Source organism: Meleagris gallopavo, chromosome 1 (assembly GCF_000146605.3).
Source record: "Meleagris gallopavo isolate NT-WF06-2002-E0010 breed Aviagen turkey brand Nicholas breeding stock chromosome 1, Turkey_5.1, whole genome shotgun sequence".
Lineage (NCBI taxonomy): Eukaryota > Metazoa > Chordata > Aves > Galliformes > Phasianidae > Meleagris > Meleagris gallopavo.
This window is the reverse complement of record NC_015011.2, coordinates 32387166-32412168: the sequence shown is the minus strand read 5'-3', so window position 1 is coordinate 32412168 and position 25003 is coordinate 32387166. Positions and strand designations below refer to the sequence as shown.

General features: G+C 38.1%; 1 protein-coding gene across 3 annotated transcripts in view; it reads right to left on the bottom strand.

Annotated features, from left to right (window-relative positions):
• Positions 1-19324, bottom strand: part of USP15 (ubiquitin specific peptidase 15) — a 64273-nt gene extending 44949 nt beyond the window's left edge. For 2 of the 3 annotated variants that reach the window (XM_003202039.4, XM_019612954.2), the window contains exons 1-2: positions 19165-19322; positions 3361-3488 (exon numbers count right to left, since the gene is read on the bottom strand). In XM_003202039.4, the coding sequence (XP_003202087.1) occupies positions 3361-3488; positions 19165-19253 (217 nt within the window). In that variant the 5' untranslated portion in view covers positions 19254-19322. Of the gene's footprint in view, positions 1-3360; positions 3489-19164 lie in introns of all 3 variants that reach the window. The other variant, XM_031553478.1, reaches the window with a different exon arrangement.
• Positions 19325-25003: the final 5679 nt, after the last annotated feature.

Below are 25003 nucleotides of genomic sequence, written 5' to 3'. Positions count from 1 at the left end.
TTCCTGCTCTTGTGAACCCTGATGAAAACACCACATCCAATCATGAGCACCTACCTTGTTATCATGCACAGCTTTCACAGAATCTGTTTTCCCACTCACTTTGCACTCAAATCACTACGAATATTTTCATTTCACACTACTGCCACATCCTTGACTAAAAAGGAAGGAATGGGTAGCTAGAGTAGATCAAGACAAACTTCGAAATCATTCACTCAATGATAACTTGGGAAAACAGCATGGTACAATTCTCCCACTTAAAGAATCCGATGTACTCTGGAAATACTGTCCCTGTCAAATTCTTCACAGGGACAAAGAGGCAGGACTTGAAAGAAATACAGCTTGGCTACCTCTTACATAAAGAAGCCCGCCTTTAGCTTACATTCAATTTTTATTACAGTAGTAACACAGCAGCTATCCTGTATGTGTAAGAAGTAATTTCAGATCTGAACCACTGCAAGTCTCAGACAACTACAGCAGTTTTCTTTCCAGTTGGAAGTACAAAGCTACAGGGCAGTAAACAATTCCCTATACAGGGAAAGATCAAACAGAGAGACCACACATGGAACTCCAAAGAACAATGCATGATAACAAGCTTAATTATGTATGAAGATATGTATGAAGAACAGACTGTAAGAAGTATACAGTTTATATATTTTCATTATCTTATCTGAATAAACTATTGAAAATACACAATTAAAACTGAGAAGAAAAGAAAGGCAAAATAACATCAAAATGCTTCAAGTACTGGCCTTTCTCTTGGAAAGTTTTTTTAAGTAATATTTCTAAGAAAAATGAATATTGTTATACCTTTCTGCAACGAAAAGAATACAGATCTTAGTATCATACACATGAAAAGCGCTTAAGAACTTCCTTTGCACCTCATCTGATTGGCCCTTGAGTATTAACTATTTTTGTGTGTAAATATTTAATAAAGTATGTTTTAACATATTCCCTTTTCCACAGGAAACCAACACATTAAGAACATATAAGAGATGTTTAAGGGATGTGTTTCCTTCCACGTGGGAGGAATAAAGAAGATTCCAGCTTACCAAGACTTTCGGAATCTCCCTCCTCTTCAATATTTACTGTATCTTCAGTTATCATAAGGAGTTTGTGAGAGATTGATAGAAAAAGCAGTGCTTTTTTGCTTTAATCACCAGTATGGTGAAGACATGGGAAAAGGATGCAAAGTGATCCTTTACTGCTATTAGCTTATCACTGGTGTCAACTACCTCTTCTCCCTCTATCTAAAAGCCTTCACATGTGAATGAAGCATAGCAGATAAAATGCATGAACTGTGAACGTGTGTTATTTGTTGCTACCAATTCAGAGATGACAAAAGCATACAGTTTTGATAATATGTAATCTATCCAAAAAAGAGATGACTTGGTGTAGCAGAGGCTGTAGTATGGTTTGCATGCATTTTTCTCCAATAAAAATCACAAATGATCTAGTAGGAAGAGCTAAACAAAGAGAACACAGCAACAACACCCTCTAAAATGCAGACAGCTTGTTCTTAGAAATAGTATTTTAGAACAGGGGAGAATGAAGTCCAGCCAAAGTACTTGTTGCAATTGTAGCAAGAAAAATCACAAGCTTCAAAAATTCTCTTAGCTTAACTGGTTTGCTCCTAATTACTTCAAAACTCTTCAGGATCTTAAATTCTCAACAGCACTGTATGATTTCAGCTGCCTTTTATTAAATTTTCCTCCATCCATAGTGACGGCAAAGATCGAAGACCTACTACAAACAAGAAGTTGTCTGATACTGTTTAATCTATTGAAATCAGGTTACATAAAAATAGACTTCTATGTTGCAATGTCAATAAATCTGTTATTTACTTCCCACTCTAGTACTCTGCTCTAGCTAGCAAATGCTAGAAATAATAATTGTTGTTGTGCTGCCAATACAGAGCCACTGTTTTAGAACCATACATAACCGAACAATGAAGTTCATAAAAGTGTGTGAGCAGCATCAAAATGATACTAAGAAAAAAGTTTTTCATGATTTTTTATCAAAATGGTTAACATGATTTTGGATTTACATGTCTAACCCTAACACAGACTTAATATTTACAGAAAATTTAAATCATCTGAACACATGTATAGATTAAGAAAATTACCAATAATCCAGCACAGTGCTGTTGTGCACCTGGAAATGACCCATATTTTTTAATGTGGTTTGACACAGAAGAAAGAATAAGCTGTTGCTGCCTCTCTGAGGCATAAAAAGGATGTTGCTGTATCTGATTTCAACTGAGAATGTCATCTGAACATGCCTGCCTCGCCACAAGATTTACTACAAGAATGTATAGAAGATCTAGATTCTCACATCTTAGAAAACAAAATGTCATCCATGCGGAGTAAAGTTTGTGGGTAGAAGAGAGCATATATATATATGTATGACAATGCAACATCTTCTCAAAGGCACTGATACTACTGTCAGAAACATGCACTCAGTGACAACTAGTGCAACTTAACAAGCCTATCAAAAAAAATAGACAATAATAACATTTGAAATAGTAAGAATTAAATTACAGTTGCAAAGTTTTGAAGTCATAGTTCATTGTAAACCCCATAAAATTATAAAAACATCTGCACTGCTATACATAAATTACATAGTACTATATTTTCTGTGCCTACAAAGATGAAGACCAATTATGTTAGATTTTTATATCCACTAGATTTTGCATGTTGTGTAAAAGAAATTATAGTTTTAATGGTATTTTAATGCTGAACATTAAATATAAAATTTAACCTAAGGATTATTTAAAAAATATATATGTGAGAAAGTATTTTGAGAGCTGTCTCTTCAAATCCGAATACAGTACAGCAAAAGTCAGTCAGAACTTTGTAATTAAAACACAGACAGAGTTTAACCATACTTAGAACACTATAAAGCATTAGGAAAATACCCTGTATCATTTCAGAATACTTTATATTGTCACTAAATCATATATTTTCCTGCATTGTTCCAGAATTATTTACAAAAAAAGAAATTTTAGATTTCAATTTAAGAATGTTATCTAATCCCAACCAATTTAAGCTAAAATAATCTTGGTTAACTAAGGCTGGCTATTTGTCAGCTTGACCAAATTTCATCCACCAACATATTTCCAAGCTATCATAATAAAATATGAATTTGTGCATTATTAAATATTTGCTACCACTGCAAAGGTGTTACAGTAATTTTGTTTTTAAATTGTATTTCAGTAGGGAAAGCTGATCCAATTCCTTACTCACTATCTGAAAACAGCAACATGCTTACCTTCATAAATGATGAACTGCATTTCAACTACGAAAGATGAACAATCTGACAATCTGAGTATTATTTGCTTACTATACAGTCAGAAGCAGTTACCTTTGAGAAGTCCAGAATTATCAATAGGACCAGGGTACACATTCTGATCTCCCATTTGATATTTGTCCCAGCTGTCGAAACCAACATATTTTTTCCACTGTTTGAACCAACGACTATCCACAAGATACCTTAAATGGAAAAAGACAAATAATTTCATTATTGGCAAAGTCTAAAGCAAGGTTAGAGTATTTTAATGTAATTGAGAAAATAAGTCACAAAGTATATTTTGATTTTAGAGAGACAATTCCTGTCAATAGCCTGTTAATACAGCATACCAGAAGTTGAAGAATGGCAAGTTTCAAAGACATTTTCCTACTTCGCATGAAAAATCATCAGGTTTAATTCCTTTCTCAGTTTGTGAACTCAAAAGATTCAAACTATACCTTTGAAATGAGCCTTTTAACAAATGAGAGAGAAACCTCACTGAAGTTTTTTTTTCCTGCTGTACTTTTATTTATAACATTCACATGCATGCTCAAAAACTCTAGAACTCTGATGCCCTGTCAAGAACCTGAGTGTCTAAGTGTTTTCTTCCTTTGAGTCAACATCAACACATACAGGAGCTGTATTGCTTTTGGGGCAGTACTGGATGTTCCCGCTACATGTAACTGGCAGCTTCACGCTTCCATTTAAGGAATGTCTATAAACTCAGCTTCGCAGTATTTCTTCCCCGGTTAAACTATTGCCAGTCCAGTGATATCTACATCTTCCATCTTTCCATCCAAAATTTAAGATAACAAATTTGTTCAGAGATCCTGATTTCTTTTCTTGATTACTCCACTTTTGTTATTTCCTCTTTCTAGAAGTACCCAACTTCTCATTTGTTCTCTATACCAACTCTTCTGCTAGTAACCTACTACATGCCATAATACAGTTAGCAGGATGAAAGGCTACAACAAAATTAAGATCATAGGTAATCTCCACTGTTTTCTCTGGAAAAGTCCAATATGAGACTACCAAGCTCCTATTTGCAGCATATAAATAATATCCCACTGAAGTTTCAAGATATTTCAAAACTCTTCCTGGTGATTCAAGTTGCATTCTGCTAATACACATAGCTTTATTATGCATTCATCTTGCTGGAGTTACTCACAAATAGCATGGAAGAACCCACCATTAAAACATCTATACCCACAGATCTTCTGATGAAAGAAGTTGGTTATGAACAAAAACATTGCTTGAGTAGGTACACATATTACTGTAAAGATTTTAAAAAAATACATTAACAGAACCTTAAATCTGTAGTTACAATAATTAGCAAACCTAAACTAAGTCCTGACTTGAAGAAATAAGTCTAGTTCTTCTCCCTTACACACTCAGATGAAGCCTGAAGACAGCCTCCAACAGCACTGCTGGTGATCCTTAGGCAAAGGACAAATTACTACTTCAAAGAGCAATCCTTTGTACTCAGCTTATCAGATTCGCTTCTCAGTAAGTCCCAGCTTTTCAGTTTCTACAAAATGTACTCCTTAAGCATATGAATTTATAGAGAGAAATCCTTTGGAAAGTAAGGAGACATTAGAGAGCAGTATATGAGATCACCACAGGCTTTTGGATGCTTACTTCCCCTGTATTCCCTCTATAGCATCAAACATCAAGGTCCCAAAGGCAACTTCACAACATCCGTGACAACAGCATCCTAACTCTCGCACAGTAAACAGTCTTGATTCAAAATACCATTACATCAACAGTAATAATAAGTCTGTGAACAAATGATTCCTAGCATTAGGAATAATTAGGAACCACAGCCGTAGTTTGTAATTACCATGTGCAAAAACAATATAAATAGCTGAGGGAGAGATGTGTTTCTGTGACAGCTGAGACAAGACTAACAGTATAAGAACTTGGTTAAAGACCAAATTTCTCCCTTAATCTCTCAATGCTAGCCATACTCTGTAGCAGGTACCTCCACCACTTCACAGTTGGTCTTGTTCCTATTCTCCCAACACAGCCTCTTACTACTGTTCAGATGTCATCCCGACTATGATTTGCTACCTCTTCTGAAGTTGTTAAGCACTCCTCCTCCTACTTGCAAACCATGATTTCTTTCTGTAATTTTAGACATTTAGCAAAGCAGTCTGACAAAAGTCTCAAACTGTTTTTTGAACAACTTAAAAAAGAAAAAAAAGACAAAAAAAAAGAAAAAAAGCCTAGTTTCAAATACTAGGGATATATGAATGTAACTTATTTTGTTGCAGTGATGTCCCTTTCTACTCTTACCAAGCTCAGAAAGGACAGTGACCTAATGGCTGTTTTGTACACACTGCATGCCATCAAACTGGTCATGAATCAGCATGGCTGAAGTCCTGCTCCAGCATGACAGGATATTTTTCATCGTGATTTTGCAATACTAGATAATCCTAAAGAAGCCTGCCCCAGCACTGGTTAGTTCACTTTTGTGGCAGACTTTTCTTGACATGTTTTGCGTACAATACACTTAGAATGCAAAAGGAAACAAGATAATCCAAAGCTAAGCTACACTGAAGATAATAAGTAAAAAGAAAAATGTAGCCTTATACAAATACATAAATTGAAATGTTATAAATGCTGAAGAAAGGTAAAATTTATCTACTATAAATCTGAGTTAGTTCCAGTTCCACAAACGTCACAATTCAAAAATCAAAATCATTCTGTTAGAACGCTTTGATTGCTTGACTGTTCAGTTGTTCGTGCTGTTCAGCAAAGCAATTAGAACTAGCTAACAAAACAGTGAGCTTCCAAAAACACAGGCTGAGTGATGAGCAGAAAAACTTGCTAGTTTTGGTAGTAGAAGCTGATTCTCATTTAATTTTGCAAGTTTGAGGATTCTGGTTACTTAGGTATTGCTGCCGTGATCATTAAATCTGGTATGGCATTATTGGAACATGAAAGGGTAGAGAGACTAAAGGAAAGAGAGACTAAGGGAGACTAAGGGCTTCTCAGCCCTGCTGAGAAGACTTAGGGGTTCTAGTGGATCAAAAGCTTTTCACGAGCCAGCAGCCCGGAAGACCAACTGTATCCTGGGCTGCATCAAAACAGAAGAGGCCAGCAGGGCAGGGAAGGGGACTGTCTGCCTCTGCTCTGCCCATGTGAGGTCCCATTTGGAGTATCATGTCTAGCTCTGTGGTTCTCAGCATAAGAAGAACAAGGAGCTGCTGGAGTGAGCCCAGAGGGAAGCCATGAGGATGTTCACAGGGCTGGACCACCTCTGTTGTGAAGAAAGACTGAGGGAGCTGGAGTTATTCAGCTTGGAGAAAAGAAGGCTCTAGGAGACCTCCCTGCAGCCTTTCAGTACCTATAGGGAGTCTAGAGGAAAACTGGAGGGACTCTTTCAGGAAAAGAAGTGGTAGGACAAGGAGTAGTGGTTTAAAATTAAAAGAAATTAGATTTAGACATTTCTCTATGAGAATGGTGAGGAACTGGAATGGGTCAGACTGCCCAGAGTGTGGATGCCCTATCCCTGGAGGTGATCAAGGCCAGGTTGGATGGGGCTTTGAGCAACCTGGTCTAGAGAACGTGTCCCTGCCCATGGCACGGGGTTCAAGGTGCCTTCCAATTGCACCATTCTCCATGTACAGTAGAACTCATTTTGCAACACATGGAAATAGGAAGTCTAAGACTTCTGCTGAACTTACCCTTTCATGTTCCAATAATGCCATGCCAGATTTAATGATCACGGCAGCAATACCTAAGTAACCAGAATCCTCAAACTTGCAAAATTAAATGAGAATCAGCTTCTACTACCAAAACTAGCAAGTTTTTGAGAACAGGTATATCATGTGACTATCCATACATAATAAAAAAGTTTCTATTAGCATATTAAAATAAAACAATAAAAAAGTGTGATTATGTTTTTTAAATATCAGATGAAAGCAAAGAAATTTCAAAACACAAAACCCCCCAAAACTCATGGTTGCCATTATGCAACAGACATAAGAAGTGAAGCAATAACAACTCCTGCATAAGCTCTAAGAATGGGTTATTTTTGTTACTAGAAGCTTTCAAACATATTTTTACTATCATAAATTCCTCCCATGCAGTACTGCAATATAAGGAGGAAAAACTAAATCTAAATATTAGATTTAAATCAGACCTCAGATATCTGATATATACAACATATATACAGATGTAAGTAGCTCCTTTTCTTAAAATCAATAGCCACAAGCAGATATCTTCAAATATGGCTTTGTAGACAAGGAATACAATAATTTTTTTGGAGGTATGGAGTCAGAAGAGAAGGCTCAGAAGGCTCTTATGATTTATTCTCTAAAAGATTCTCTATCAAATTAATGCACAAGGTATTTATCTATTATCAGAAATGAGAAGGGAAAAGAAAAGAGAGTGGACAGAAGTTTGCATCAGGCAATTTAGCTTTCCAAATTTAATTAACGCATGAATATGAAAATTTAGGGAAACCCACAAAGATAGTCCACTTGAAAATTACTAAAAGAAAATCAGATGCATTGCAGACAAGTTTTCACCAAACTAACCACTGCAATCGAATGAGTATTATCTTCTGTTTTCTGGAAGAGAAAAAACAGACACTGCATCCTACCATGAAAGACTGAATTGGTACGATTATGTTAGAGAGATTTTACTCTACAGAGTATACATATTATTGAATATAGTCGGATATTAAAGATAACTGTCCTTGCAGACCGAGGGTAAAAGAAAAAGCTGATGTTAATACTACCAAATCACTGGCATTTGCCTGACTTTAAGTCCAACCAGCAGCAGCTCTTCTTACATTAGCAAAAACTCAGTTTCTTCACTCTGTCTATACAAATCCCAATTCCTTTTATAAGATTCTTTTTATATTTGAGTCACTTCTCTTTAATAAGTGGAGAAAGGGATACTGAATTTGATTACCGTTACATGCCTTCACCTTTTGCTTTATACAGAAAGTTTTCAGTCTTAAGAAATGCTAAAGGCCAACAGCATTCTCACCTTTGTCCTCCTCTGCCCATGGTTGTCCACAGCCATTCAATAACAGCCACAAATGTGTGTGGTCAGGAACGCAGTCACCCTCAGGCACCCATTCTCTTACCAAACCCACCAGCCTTGTCCCCTAACCCTGTGGCCTCTACTTTCTTAATCTAAATTTAAATGAAACAGTGGTACTTAAGAAATGAAAGCTATAATTTTACAGACAAGGGAAATTATCACATTGGCATTAATTAAAACAATAGGTAGTCCACAGTTCCTGTAGAACCATATTGCTTTTCCAAATGCTTTGCACTAGATGATCATGCCAATAACTTTGTGAGTAATGGAAATTTTGGTTTTGGGATATATGCAGGACAGCTGGGGATTCACTTTGAACATTCACCAACTCAACGCTTCATCTACTTTTATTTTTTCACATATAATTAATGAATTTCGCTACTGACCAGTTTCTTCTCTGAAGTGTTTCTTGACAGATCTCCTTACTGAAAACATTTCTGTTTCCTAACACAAAAGCACAAGATCTTTTATCACTTCTATTACAATCTACAAAACTTGTTTTTACACGCACAGATAAGAGATTAATGTCTCTGGCATAAAAAGTTGAAAAGCTATCTGTAAATCATGCAAGAATGTAAACATGATAAGAACTAAACAATAGAGTCAAGCTTTTTGCCTGCAAAGAAAACCACTACAGGACAAACACATCTTAAAAATTATCACTTGAAATCTGAGATTATCTGAACAAAATCTGTCCACTAATTTGAGGTAGAAAAGTAAAATGAAGAACGCATGAATGCCAATAATATGAAACTCAAATTATTTTGATTTTCTTTCATTCTTCCTCTCTTGAATTCACAATGAAGTGAATTGGTTAGTGTATTTTGGACATACGAACAAAGAAGCAATGATTAATTAATGAAATAAAGAACTTAACTGGTGCGAAGCACTACTCTTAAGATTGAATTCTACAAATGTTAAAAAATAAGTTAATATTTATAAGGCACAAGTAAAACTGACCATTGCAGACAAATAATTGGCTTCATGCATTTCTTGCAAGATACATTCTACTGAAGAGCAATAAAAAGATTAAAGAAGGGAAGATCACGTAATTTTTGTGCACTCAAGGACAAAGCCTAATACTTTGGTTAATACAGCTTGTATGAAGTACTATATGGCTAACCTCATGTAGTAATTTTAAAATAGAAAAATCCTACTAAAATGATCCTCCTAGGTAAAGAACAAACAGTCAACTGCCGGTTCTTCATACTGCTTGCACACCATATCATATCTTAATATTCAAACTTGGATTGAAATTATTATATATTTGATATGGCTCAGAAGATGTCCTACCAGAGCCGAGTGAACTATTCACGGACCACAAATCATAGGTCAGAAAGTGCTGTCTTATTCATTATTGCAATATTCAACTCTTAACGCCCTTTGTGAACAAAGGTAAGTAGGATACTTACATAAGAAGTCTGGTAATTAATTTAATTTCTATTTAGAGACAGCAGCCTTTCATCAACACAGGATCTACCAGCATAGTTAAGACTTCTTAATTTAAACAAGTAATGAGTTTATTCTCAGCCAGATATTTTCAAGAGCAAATTCAGTAGACCAGCTAACCACTGTGAGACAATGCTGTGAAACAACACATGCATTGCACAGAACAAGTTTTAGTAGATACGTGAAACAAGAAATTACACATACAGGAACAGATTCTGAAAATGCTAACAGACATTGCAGTTGTGAGTTCTTACAGTTAATTACTGCCCATGTGTATGTACATACAAGTTTTATGTAAATCTTAGGCATTTTACTCAGCATTGGTTACTTTTACTTCAGTGGCATTCTGACTTGGGTAAAAGGAGTTGCTTTGATTTAGTATGGAACACAGTAATCTACCTTTGCAAGAACTTGTCAGATGAAATATCATTTTGCCAATAAGATTAAGAAAAATGGAAATTTGTGTTCAAATGCAATACAACTCCCTCATCTTTACTCAAGACGGGTTTATCATGTTAAAGATTACACTGCAAAAAAGAAACGCAATTATAAGTCATGCAGCTTAGGGGATCGATCTGTTAAAGAACATAAAGTACATTAATAAAATCCACTTCTTACCACTAAGGGAGAGAGTAAAAAAATCAGAAGATTAGACAATACATTCTGATCCTAAGAAGATGCTCAATACAGCTCTCTTGCCAAGATTGACAAGGCAGACTGCTGATTCATCTACACAAAACGAGGCAAACCTTAACAAGTGCTGCAACTTAGTTTATCTTTTCATCCGTGTTATATCCACGATGCAAGCAACCATCAGAAATCAAAAGTATTTACCAACAAAAGACCTGTAGTTTTGTTTCCTTGAGGTATATCTTTTCCTCTTAAAATGCCATATCTGCTAAAACCTCATTTCTTAAATGGATGTCAGCAGTCTTTAGAGGGAAACTTATTAAAAACTTGTAGCATGCACTTGAGACCAGATATGCTTCACTGAATATGTACTGTCCCAGATACAAAAATAGTGTAACATGCACCAGTAGAACAGAGAGATAAAACATCTGCATGTTAGGCTTGGTACAACGTTTCAATTTTGTTACTATCACCTAATACAGGAAAGAGCTCCACACCAATACAATGTCAAGGGAATCTCCTGAACTTTGCACCCTACTGAGAAAGCTGTCCCAGCACAACTCAACAAAGCTCAAGAGGCAATGGAATATTCACTGTATAAAACCATTTTCTAAAGTAGTGTTTCTTACTTAAACCTCATGGAATCAAGATTTCACTCAGGAAAGAAATTTAGCTCATAGTCATCACCAGTCCAGCTAAAGAAAAGCTAATCAACCTATCCCAAGATTAAATGGCCCTGGAGGACTTTTGCTAGAAATTGATGGAGAGAACTGGCTGGGACAGATTTCTAGATATGCTGGTTTGAGGGGCAAACCTTTAAAACCAGTACAACCTCACCCCAAGGTTAACTTTAAACCAGCAGATGTTTGATATTTACAGGCATTCCAAATAAATCAGTCACCTAAACCCGGCTAGATTAAAACAACATAACCAAGTTTTATTATGTTAAAGTCACCTAGAGCCAAGAAGTTGGAAGTAGAGAAACAAACACTGAAGTAGCCCCAAAACTTTGTCTAAAAGTAAACAAACCATGCATATGTGATTAACTCAGAATTACACTGAAATATGATGTTAGATGTTCTGAAAATACCTCAATAATACTGGAAACATTGAGACAGTTGGATACACTGATACAGATACCAACAGAACTCATGCTCCTCTGGAACATGTAGAAGCTGCAATAATTGAGATCTACATCACATCTGCAGACGTAACATTTCAAAGGTGTGCAGTACATCTTCAGAGTATTCAGGAAAACTGGAATTTGGTCTGACTACGACAGAAAAAAGCCACACGGTGACAAATGGAGCACCGTACATTTTGGTGAAAGGTTCCTTGTCCCTTTGATACACAACAGGTTTTCATACCACACAGATTCAGTGCCATCACCAAAGGATGAAAAAGCAATGTGACTTTGTCTTTTGTTTAGGTTTATTTAGAAATAATGTAAACCAACATGAAAAAGTGAAACACAACTATTTCAAACTTGCTTTAGTAGAAGAGATTCAAGTCACTAAATCTATGCCTAGGAGAAGTTTAGATCAATTACTTCATCCTCATCTAGCACAGACCCACTAAGAAAACGCTGTAGGTGTTACTGCTCTTTGGGTCCGTTACCATGAAACAAAATGTTGATTCTTTCCTGCATTTAAAAAGGACTGCTGATCTCTGTGACAGGCCTTAGTCTGATTCCTGCTTGTATTCTCATTAATTACTGCACCTACAGCATCATCTACAAACTATACAGTACTCAATACTTTCTGTACCATTTCCTAGTACAGCTGTAAAAGTAAGAAATACTTCTCTAAGTCCCATAAAACCAATTCAAATGTTAAAATAAAATTACCAGCTGACAGCCATACATTATATTCAAACATATGTTCTTAAAAGGTCAGTCAATTAAAATTACCATAAAGGCTGTATCCTTATGAATGATCAACTGCAGTTTTACTTACTTAGGCAAGTAAAAAGGGATGACTTCATAGCCTTCACACATTAACTTACAAGAACAAAAGAACGATGCTAACATAACATGTACAAGGGCTGCTCCAAAAGTAATGCCTCCTATTTTAATATGTTGGCCCATACCGTCAGAGGCAGATGTTGTTGGTATAGCATTAGAGACTGAACCCGCCCACCAATGTCCCATTCCATTTTGTTGCTGTGTGACAGATGGCAGCAGAAGGGCACTCTGACACAATGGTGTCTGACATGGAAGCGTGCACGAAGCAGAGGTGTGGCACCAAACTCCTCCATGAAGAAAAAATGGCACCTATTGACATTCATCACCTCTAACAGAATGTTTAAGGAGACAAAACAGTGGATGTGAGCAGAATGAGGTGGCTGGTGGTGCATTTCAGCAGTGGCGACTGATCAGAGAAGTATGACTGGATTCACTGCTTACTTCAGCACATGGATTGACAGAAAAATGTTTGAACAAAATGATCTCACTATTTACCACTTGCATCAGAAGCATTCTGAATGCATTACTCAGTTACATATTGAAAGAATTAAAGGTTTTAAAGGTTTTACTTTCAAAATCAAAACAGTTAACCTTAATGTGCAACAGAGACACTTCAGAGAGACACACTCATTCCAGCACCATCTACTGCTAGGACATTCTACCTTATGAACACAAACTATTACACTTTCAACAGCAAAACTGTGCAAATTGTCCAGAGAGATGGCTGAAATTTTTTTTCCCACCCTCACTGTGCATATCTTCGGTATTGCTTCATCTAAAGTAGAACTGTGTTGCTGAAAGCAAATTAGGGCTCCTGCTTAAAGGCACAGCATCCCATCCTTATTCTTACACCATTCCAATTATGAAAATAATAAAGGTAAAAATGAGTTTATACTCGTGTTAGGCCAGCCAAAATTGCTTGATGAACTACATGTGATTAACAGATTATTTCAAAATTTAAATTCCTTTCAGAAGATTAAATAATGCAATCATTCTATTTTATTATAGAAAAATTGAACCATAGTTTTATTCAAAAAGGTAAAGCCACAAAAAAATTAAAGAAAAAAAAATCATAGAATGGCCTGGGCTGAAAAGAACCACAATGATCACTTATTTTCAACCCCCCTGCTATGTGCACGTTCACCAACCACCAGACCAGGCTGCCCAGAGCCACATCCAGCCTGGCCTTGAATGCCTCCAGGGATGGGGCATCCACAACATCCTTGGGCAACCTGTTCCAGTGCATCACCACCCTGTGTGAAAAACTTCCTCCTAATAGCTAACCTAGACCTCCCCTGTCTCAGTTTAAAACCATTCCCCCTTGTCCTATCACTATCCACCCTCGAATACAGCCATTCTCCCTCCTTCAAGTACTGGAAGGCCACAATGAGGTCTCCCCAGAGCCTTCTCTTCTCCAAACTAAACAGGCCCGGTTCCCTCAGTCTTTCCTCACAGGAGAGGTGCTCCGCTGATCATCTTAGCGGCCCTCCTTTGGACCCACTCCAAGAGCTCCACGTCCTTCCTGTACTGGGGGGCCCAGAAAATATCATTTAGTTTCAAATTTTAAGAAATCTTAAGTCTCTTCAGAAATGAAAGCTTTGTTGAAGTAAATGCTCCAACATACTTCCACATCAACTAATGAACCCATCAACAAATAATTAGATCATGCCAGTCCAATTCTCACTACAGCACCCCCATGCTGTTCCCATAACACGCTGCAATAGTCTAAGGAGCACTTCATATATACCAAGTGTTGACCCAAACCCCTAAGTAAATCATAACAAATGGACTGCATTTTGATTTTAAGTTCCTTGTGAACATTACACAAACAAGCACTTCGAATACATTCATAAATTCTCCATTTAACTAAAGGTTTCTCAACAAAAAATAATATTAACTCCTAAATCAATGTTTGCCTTCCAATTTTGAAGCCTGACCCAAACACACCTTTTACTTTAACACACTCTCACTCTGCCCCATCAATTAACAGAAGAAATTTGCACCTACTTATTTCAACCACAAGTAATTTGCCAAGAGAACTCGGAACACTCTGTGTATCTCCATATAAATGGTGCATCCTTCTTCATACACAGAAAAAAATCTTAACATAAAACTTCAGCTATAAGATCTTGAAGTAAAAAAAAAACAAAAACAACAACTCAGCAACTTGAGCTTCGTTTTAAAGAAAAAGAGCCCAAATGTCACTTCCAGCCTTTGAACAATGAGATAGTGTTCCCTGTTTACCATCATACTTTTTTCTGATAAGTTGAAGATATTCCAAATGTTACTGAGGTATACAGGTCCATTACATCTCACCACAATGTCAGCAAAATCAAGTAAATCTTCCATTAAAGTTCAATCTAGATTCTATTCATGTACAGCACAATGATGGATTATCAAACATGGAAAACACTGGTACAAAAGGCTATCATAGATAAGCATTTCAATATCCAGGTCATCATCAATGATGGACACTTCAGGATTTTCAAGTAGAGCCATATATTCCTACTCATCAAGACTAATGAGTTCTTACCATAACCAATTTTAAAATAGTTACTTTCTTTTTTTTGAGGGAAGAAATCTTGAAGACTGAACTTTCCATATCATTCACTGGGAAGGATTTTAGCCCACTTAAAATTTTACCTGTTCTCTTCGGCAGCTATGAGCCTTAAAAATGAGAAACAGCCAATACTTCTCACTGTGATTTTTCTGCATTGTATTTCCTTCACCTTCCCAGAAATGTATGTTTTACAATAACAGCAGTACTCCCTCTGGAATCACTAGAATTTCAGGAGCGATGTGTATCAGAGACAGATCTGGAAGAATACAAACAACTTGCAAGCCTTAAAAGTCACAAACAGATTATGCATTTATCTCAATCTTAAAAAAAGGTGAAGAATACAACCACAATTTGTTGGCTAGCAAGGCCAGAAATCCCAGTCATTACCTGCTAGCCTTAAACTTCTTATACTAGAAGATGTCTTCTCACTCTGTATGCCAGCACAGCACTCAACTATCAAAATAGATAAAAGCTCTTAAGTTCTCTTCTGTAATGCAAGAGTTTCTCCTCCTCTAATAAAATTTGAGATTGTTGAGCTCATTCCAGATGAACACCTCCTGTGACATGTCAAGCCAAAACTGGACAGCATGAATGGTTTTGTACAACTGTACTTCTTTGTACTGCTACATAGTATTCCCTAGGTAAACATCTAAGGGTTACATTTGTTCCCTTGGACACCAAATAAACTTCTGATCCTTATTTGTCCACTCTACCAACCTAATTATTTTCCAGATTACTGCTTTTAGCAATATAAATATCATTTATGTTCCTATCTGCTCAGAAATTAACACGGCAAGGAATACATTAAAGAAGCACAGAGGGGAAATTCTGGAGAAAAGAGAGGAAATTTGGTGGAACTGATTGTGCTGTTAGTCATTATTAGTCACTGTTACCTATTACAAAAGTGAACCACTTACTGGCAGGTGACACCTGCGGCCTCTCAAGCTTGGACCACGGAGGACTAATGTGCATAAGAGGTATGAAAGTGAAGAATATGAAAGCATTTGTAATGCCTTATTTAAGTAACTGAGGCAACATTGCTGACTAAGACAGCCACAGCAGAACAGAAACTGCAGGGAAAGCAGAGCTGAAAGTGGTCTTAAAGGTAAAGACAAGATACTATTTCTCAGTAGGAGGCAGAAAATTCACATAAGAAGTCACAAACAGGAACTGGCAGAGCCTTCATCAACTCTCTGAAAAATTGTGCCAGTATCTGTAACTTTCAGTGCTGAAAACTGTATCCCAGTGACACAGTAAAAACAGAAATACTTGGCAAGGTTCTCAAGAATACCACTGCAGCTCTAGGCATTAAATGACAACATTAAGATCAGTTGGCCATGCAAATTATTCAATGGTAATTAAAAAAAAAAAAAAAGATGTATACCAACAGTTCTGAGTACCAACCACTTTCTGAGAGTGGATATAGGAGGACCCTGATTGAGTTCACGTTTGTCTGCAGTCGCAGCAATCTGTGTTTTTGACCGAGAGGTTAAAATCTTCACAGATACTAAAAATTCTTCTCACTTTCCAATGGTAGAATTTCAAAATGCTGAGAAGCAATCATATCAGATCCTAAGACTGCAAGATAGAAGATGAATTGTGCATTTCTTTTCTTTCAGAACAAAATCATAGCTCTTTGAAACACAGAAACTGTGCATTCTTTGGAAAATACTGCAAGAGAGAATTACATGTAATTCAAGTTCTGTGTAATAAGAGTATGGTTTTTAGTGCTGAATTCATTAACAAAAGTAGTTACAATTATTTAAAGCAACTAGTAAGCTAAGGATTTTCTTGCTTGCAAAAGCTTAAATTTGATGTTCAGTTAATACATCTTTTAAGAAAAATAAGAGAAATGGAAAGATGGAATAACCTGCAGGTTTTCCTAATTTAAGCACTTATTTTATTAACTGCCCATAAAGGCATGCAGGAAAGGTAACCTGAACAAATCAGCCCAAAATCCCACCCCTGAGGACTGAACAAGCAGAAGACAGACACTGCTTCCACCCATCGACTGAACCAATATATTTTTACCCATATTATGCCCCAGGTATTCTTAAAAACATCCACTGTAGCAAACTTTACAGCTTATTAAGTTGTCTGTTCAAATGGAATATTTGAACATGTGTATTCTACAAAATCTTTTCTAATATCTAACTTTTGAAATATTGCATATAAATCAGTTTCGTTTCTTTCTCTCTGCAGTAAACTTGAAGAAGTTAATTGCCCTCTACAGATACTACATGACTTGTCTCTCTTTGCCCTACTCTTCCTTTTTCCTGAAGAGGAAACCCCAGAAGCTTTAGAAATGACTTATTTTCTCTGTGCTCTAAATTCTTGAGAGTCTTTCTGTCTAAGCTGGACATTTTAAGAGCACTGTGTTTAAGTACAGTGCTTGGAAGCTCAATCAGAACAATCTGATACAGCATGGCTCACATTTTTCACCAAAATTTACTACTGAGTGAATGAATGGAATTGCAATTCTGAGTCATGACTTAGAGCATGTAAACTACCATGCTTCCTTACTGACGCTCCAAAAGACCAAAAAGCAAGAACCAAAATATCTCTGAATTACTCCACACACTCCTTAAAGTTAAATACCTAGCTTTAAGTGTTAATCCTATCAACGCACCTATATACACATTTATGTTTCTAGGTTTAATAGTTCATGAGCCACAGTAAATAGGGCTCTGCCACAGCTCATTCAGCCTTAAAATGCTTGATTAATATTAGTGTCATAATCACAGTGAAATATTCTTATTTTTAGAGAAAACTTAAACCTTATTTCACTAAACTGGTTTTTCCATGTTAAAATACTTTGTGTAGTAAAAAAAATTTCAGCTCAGTCAGTACATGTCCTGATTTACTCATTACGTAAACTGCTCATAGTTACTTTCATTTTGAATAACATTAACCGTTTGGGATATTTTTTTTAGTACTCAGGAAGTACCCAACAGAATCATAAAAGAAAAAAAAAAACCTTAGAAGACTACAAGCCTGAGCAGCCTTGTACTACTGCCAGTCGTTTTTAACAGTACCATATGAATCGATTTCCTTTTTCTAGTCGCTTATACTTTTCCAGTTTAAGAGCAGTCTGTTCATATGCCAAAAACTGAACGTATACTCAGCAGTATTTGAATAATGCATCAGAATGTATGCTTCTGACACATGCTGCAGTATCAACACTGTTAAATATAGTCTTTTATGGAACTGGAACAGTGAGTGATGACAGCTGAAATGAGGTGGGGAAGCTCTACTTTTGTGTATTCATACTTAATTTTCACCGAGCTAAGGTTTCAGCCTTTGTCTTTGGGTGACAACTTCACAAGGGGAGAGATGAAGAGGTTGGGTGGTGGAAGGAGTGGCGGTTCCTCTTTTTTTTTGTCTTCTTTAAAAGAAAAACCAAAAACAACAACAACAAAAAAACACAGAACACACCAGCCAGCCTCCAAGAACTACACCTACATCTACCCGATCACCAAATACACACGAGAAGGACAGTGTTTATTTAACCTAATTCCCCCCAACCGTGGCTCATTCTGCTGACAACCCGCACGGCCCACTAAGAGATATTTTCCGCGGACCACGAAAACACAGGTCGGCTGCAGAGGAGATAATCACAACAGCCTGTTTGCACCTCCGGGGGCTGCCTCATCGCCTATTAACACGTTCGCAGCCGAAGTCTCAACGTAAGGCCCAACCCGGCCGCGGACTGGAAGGTGACGCCGGCGCCGCTTCCTCCCTGCAGCCCGGCTGGTGGAAGGAACGCTTCCGAGCAGATCCCTCCTCCCGCGGCCCCGCTCCAGCAGCTCTCCCCGCAGCCCCCATTGTGAGGGGCGGCCATCTCGCCCCGCACCCCGCCGGGTTGGCTCCCGACCTCCCCTCCCCCGCCGCCTCGCACCGAGCTGACCTCGGTGCCTGCCCACACCGAACGCCTCGGCTCGGCCCAGAGCGGTCGGAGCCCTCCGGAAAGGGGCTGAGCGGCGGGGAGGAGGAAGAATGGCGCTGCTCTCCACCGCCCCCCCTCTCCCCAGCCCCCCACGCCCCGTTCTGTCATCCGCCCGCTCCCGGCGGCCCGCGGCGCACGCGGGGTTCGAGCCGCTCTCGAGAGCGAGGAGGGCCGAAGGGAAGGAGGTCGGTCCCTCCGGCAGGCGAGCCCTGCCGGGGGCGGGGGAACCGCCCGAGTCGCTCAGCCCGAGCCCCCCTTCCCTCCCTGCCTCACCAGGTGTCGCCCTTGCGGAGGGCGGTTTTGAGCAGCGCGGCCACGTCCGTGCGCTGGGTCTCCAGATCCGCCGCGCCTCCCTCCGCCATCTTCTCCCCCCGGCAGCAGCGGCGGCAGCGGTAGCAGGGGCAGGAGCGGGCCGCGCTGCATGCTGGGAGTGACGCTACCGTGAGACGCCACAAACCGCAGGGAGGCGGCCGAGGGGGAAGCGGCGCCTCCTAGCGGCGGGGAGGTCTTTCCTTTCAGCAGAGCCGTGCGCATGCGTGCTAGGGGGTTGGGGGCGCTGCGGGGCCGTATGGTGGCTGGGGCGTGCAGGCGGCGGCGAAGCGGTGGTGTCCGGAGCGGTGGCGCGGGATTCCGGCCTTCCCCGTACAGTGCGTGTTCTGTGGCGTGCTGTAAAATGGGTCATAAAGAAGAGGTGGCAGTTTTGGAATAAAGGGCTGCCTTCGACCTTCTCTTCGATGTTTTAATTAGCATATGCGTAATTAGATGCTGTGTGCCCTGCTAGCAAATGAGTGGTTTGGATTCCCATAATTCTTATAATGATGTAGCTCGTATTGTTGCATGAACGGTGCTGGTAATTGAAACGCACGGGGTGACTTGCTTGGACCAACCCAGGTCTTACAAAATCCCCAGGCAATTGGCCGTGTTTGCTGCAGCCCCTCCTACCCGAAATGCTGCTTACACCAAACACCGCAGCCTCCAGCTGGTGTGCCGCCAGCACCGAAACGCAGCCCTGTTACACGGCATTAACAAGGAGCTCTCCCTCCCTTCTCATTTGCGTATAGAACCACGACGTCATATAGAAATCCTGGGCCGGAGGGAAATACTGCTTACAAATGCCTGGAAACTGAATTAATTCCTCTAGATATCATGGTGCTCATCACTGCAAGAAAGACATTGAGACCCTGGAGTGTGTCCAGAGAAGGGCAGTGAAGCTGTGAAGGGTCTGGAGCACAAATCTTATGGGGAGAGGCTGAGGGAGCTGGGATTGTTCAGTGTGGAGAAGAGGAGGCTCAGGGGAGACCTTATTGCTCTTTACAATGACCAGGAGGTTGTGGCGAGATGGGGGTCCTCTTCTCCCAGGTAACAGCGATAGGATGAGTGCTAGTGACCTTAACTTGTGCCAGGAATGGTTCAGGTTGTATATTAGGAAAAAAAACTTCTCAGAAAGAGTGGCCAGGCACTGGAATGGGCTGCCCAGGGAAGTGGTAGGGGTCACTCTCCCTGAAGGTGTTCAAGAAATATGTGGGAACATGGTTAGTAGGTGTGATGGTGGTGCGTTGACAATTTACTAGATGATCTTAGTGGTCTTTTTCAATCAGTGATTCTATAACACCCCCCACTGTATGCCAGGACTCCTCCTCCACCCCAGTCATTATAACATCCTGAATAGTATGACTAATGGTAGAATGCATCATAGGCTGCCATTCATGTATTATGAGCTATTAGATGCTATTAGCTGTTGGCTAATTAGCACTTACGAGCTAGTAACTCATAGCTGTTGAAAATAGCACTGAAGATTGCTCTTTAGATATACAAACAGCCAAAAATAGAGAATGAGAGTAAGGTTCCCATGCAGACACAAGAGTCCAAAACCAAGTAAATATTTTACCAGGGTTATCAGTAAAGATGATGATGTTGAAATAAAGGCAAAGTGAGGATTTTCAGCTTTAAAGAGAATAAGGAGAGTTGTACTGGACATATGAGTAGAGCTCCCAAGAACTTGGAGGGGCTGGTGTGGTGGCTTCTGTAAGAGCTGGAGGATGAATTTCCAGGATGATGGGCAAGCAAATTAAAGATACACCTCCTTTCCAGTCTTGGCAAGCAAGGACAATATTTTAACTATTGAAAGTTTTCAGTGTGTTCAACTTAAATTTTTACAGAAATGACTTTTTCTTGTTAATTTTGGAAAAAAATATTCCTTGATCCGTCATGCCAGTAAACAGCTTCATTGCTCAGCAGTTTGTGGTGCATCCATCAGCAGTTTGCTTTGCCAGAAGATTCACCTGGAGCCACCCATGTGTAAACATTTTGGGTAGCACAGTTGCAGTTACAGATGAAAAAAATCTCCCATTCTTTAGTTCAGTCTTTTTATGGTGCAGAAAGATACTAGAAGAACATCAGGTGATATAGATGTTAGACAGAAAAGCATGTAAGGAGCTGTCTGAATCAGAGCTTTGTCTAAGAATTGCAACAGAGAGAGGAATAATCAATTCTCCTTCTAAGACTGTCAGTGCTGCACCAGAAGTGATTGTGCTTTTCACAGCACAAGAGAAGTCTAAACTTGAGATAACCTTTCCCCTCTCAATATTCTTCAAAAATATCAATTGGTGTTAAGTCTGTATTTTTACAAAAGTTTTCTCAGATAGCAAGGAACTTTTTCCAGGTACATCTATCCTCAAAGATGCATGAAGGTCTTCAGAGTTTAAACTATCTACATTGATGATACTGATGAATCAGCTTACCTGCCCTAATGAAAAACAACCTTTTGCAATATAGATTTATATCTTACTCCCTTTGACATAATTGAATGCAGAATATCGTAAAGCTAGCAGTAGCTAGCAGAAATCACTGGACTGCATTGTTACCTGACTTCACTTCTATCTGATGCATTTTTGTAAACATGTTTTTTGTGGTTCTAGACATCGACCCTAGAAAAGGAAACAATTAATGCAATGTATAGTGGCTCAGACATTCAGCAAATGGGCTGCAGATAACAACCTGTGTACACTGATGATTCTATTGATTCCCAATGCAACATAAAGTTTAAGCTCTTGTTTTCAAGTTCTTGTTTTCAAGTCAATTAGTGGACTTGGATAAAGAAACTGAAGGTATGGCTTCATTTTGGGGAATATGAAAAGCTCTGCTCGGTGAAGGAAACTCATGCATACAATAAATTTTGTAGAAATGACAGACATGTGTAAGTCTCATTCACAGGTACTACAAAAAAAAAAAAAATCACTTCTCCACTTTTATTTTCTTCCTAAATCTTCTACACCGTAACTAGGAAATTACGGAGTGTGAAAATAGGACTTCAGATTCCGTTTCCTCACTTTTCCACTTCCAGATCACTTTTCTTCAGTGATATTGCAAGCACTCATGCATGTATTGTGCTTGTAGCTAAAGTGGTAGCATGAATTTCCTTTTTAGTTTAGAGCTGCACAGGGCCTGATTCATTAGAAAAGATACAGATAAATCTGTATTTCACATACAGCTCTCAAACATAGAGTCAAGTTGAGAACATAGGTAATTTCCCTTTTAGACAGGAAATCTGATGAAAGCCCCTTTAGAGCTGATCTGCTTTTAAGATAGTTGAGCGGTCAATAATCAGTGCCACATTGCTGTTTCTGTCCCACAGTCTACTTTTTGGGATACATGGAATTTTAAAACTTTTTCTTGTTATTATTTTTAATGATAGAATTATATGTTTCTTTTGAAACATTTCAATATCAAAAGCAAGAAAGCAGGAATAACAATGGACTAGAGTTGTATAATAGCAAGATAAAGCAGGATGTGTGTAAGGTAAGGGAAAGAGATAGGAACAAAAATACAGTACTAAACAAAGATGGGGGAAGATGAGGAGGCATGGGATCAGTGATGGACAGAAGCAGATGAGAATACATACTGTTTTAAGGAGAGAAAGAAACATGGGATAAATTTGGAAGGCAGAGAGTTGAGGAAATAATACAGAATTAAGAAACACATTTCTGTCCTGAAAAAAAAATATGAATGAATAATATTCCTCCTTATCCACTCTGCACATAATTTGCTCCATTCATAGATGTTATCATGTTAAATTTTTGTTTCAGCTGGATAAAATTGTAATTGCTAGAGATAATTGCGATAGCATACTTTTGTTGAGATTAAAAAAGTATTAAAAATGTGATAGTGCTTTATTTAGTTGCTTTAATCAGTCTACTACATTCTTAAGCATGTACTTAGAAATAAATATTATCAAAAGGATCTTTCAAGTGAGAGAACAAGTGTATAGACTCATGGAAAAGTTACTGTTATTTTTAACATGTGGGTAACATGCTTTGTGTTCTTTTGCCTACTTAAGTTCATGTACTTAGTCCAGTGGCAGAGTGTCCAGAGAACAATTAAGTTACAAATGTCATACATCAGAATACGAGGGGATGATGATAGAGAAATTTCAACAGGATTGACAAAGGGTGTTCCAGAAGTCTTCCTAATGTTATGGCAGTGGAAGAAATGCCAGTGCTTTCTCCTTTCTCCAGTCCAGAATTTTTAAATATTGAGAAGCATTCTTTTGATTTGCTTTGCAGATTTTCTGAAGACTGACTTATTAATTGAATACACGAACAATTAAGAGAAGTAATAAACTAAAAATGGTATGTAGCACTATTAAAATAATATTTTCAATTAATTTAATGAAAGTGGTTAGTAATTTCTATTGATTAAGCTTTTGTTTGACATACACTGAACACTTCAATTGTAATAGTCTTGGACTTGAAGGAAAAATGATTGAAAACCAGGCTTTTTATTATTTGATTGTAATCAGATATTAATTTAAGAATAATTATGCATTTTCAACAAGATAAAACAACTTTCAATGTCCATTACACAATGCTTATATCTAGACAAAAATATAAACTTACAAATTATTGCAAATTAACTAGCTTTTGTATTTCTCCTTCAAGAATGCTTTTTTCTTTCAAGAATTCTAAAAACACAGAAACTAATTTAAAAGGTATGGTGACAACAGGCTTCAGCCATGATAGATGACATGTTGAAACTGTTATCAGTTTCCATATTTGATTTGAACATCAGGATGTCCTTCTACAAGTCTCAGTGTGTTTCCTCACTGCCTGGTTTGTGTCCTTAGCTGAGCACCTTCTCCTGCCAAGGGGAAAGCACAGTGGAGAGAGAACGAATTCTTCCATCACCTCATCTGGAAAAGACTGCAGGTGGTAGGAGAGGCATTTTCAGTAGGTGATACAAGTGCCTAAGGGAATACTCTTGTATTCATAGCAGATTTTATTCTTTGGGTTTGCACTTGTGAGCAATGCACAAAATTAGTATTTGAGTTAAGGCAAAAAGAACAACGAAGGTAACATGTTAGCCATTTTAGATACCAAATGTTATTGACTTTCAAACTGTTTTGTCAATTCCTTTTCCAATCTTTTCTTGAAAAGAATTCATAATTCTTGAATTATGAAGTTTATACCTATTAAATATATCTGTGCTAGTGGCTTATTCTGGCTTTCTTTGTTTTTTGTTTTTTGGTTTTTTTTTTTAAGCTATACATGATACTGATTCATATCTGACTTCAGCATTCTTGCAGCACTCACTGAACCTTGATTTAAATTATGATGCCAATTCCATGAAACCTTGGACAAGCTTGAATACCTTTTGTCTGTTCACTGGTTGGCAGGAACTCTGAAGCTTAACTAGATGATATCTATATAGAGATACAGATACAGTTAGAGTACGGATAGGATCTAAAGCTAGGTATGGACACAGAGATAGATGTAGATATAGACATAACCATAGATATAGATTAGATTTAAATATGGACATGTCTTTTAATGTCTTGCACACGTTTACTTCAGATCACCGTAAGACACCTTTGTGTACTGCTTGATGGTTCAAATGTGGTCATCTTGATAGATAACTGGGAAGGGAGGCAGGAGTTTGGCTTTTGTTCTTAGCTGCACCACTAATCTATTCTGTGTCTTTCTTCTGATTTCTCTATCTTACTTGGCTTTTTGGGAGTTACCTGATTACTAGGGATAAAAGCTTTCTCTTGCTTTGTAAATAGTCTTGGTTGCAACTGGATTTTAATCTAATTTAATCCACTTTTTTTTTTTTTAAA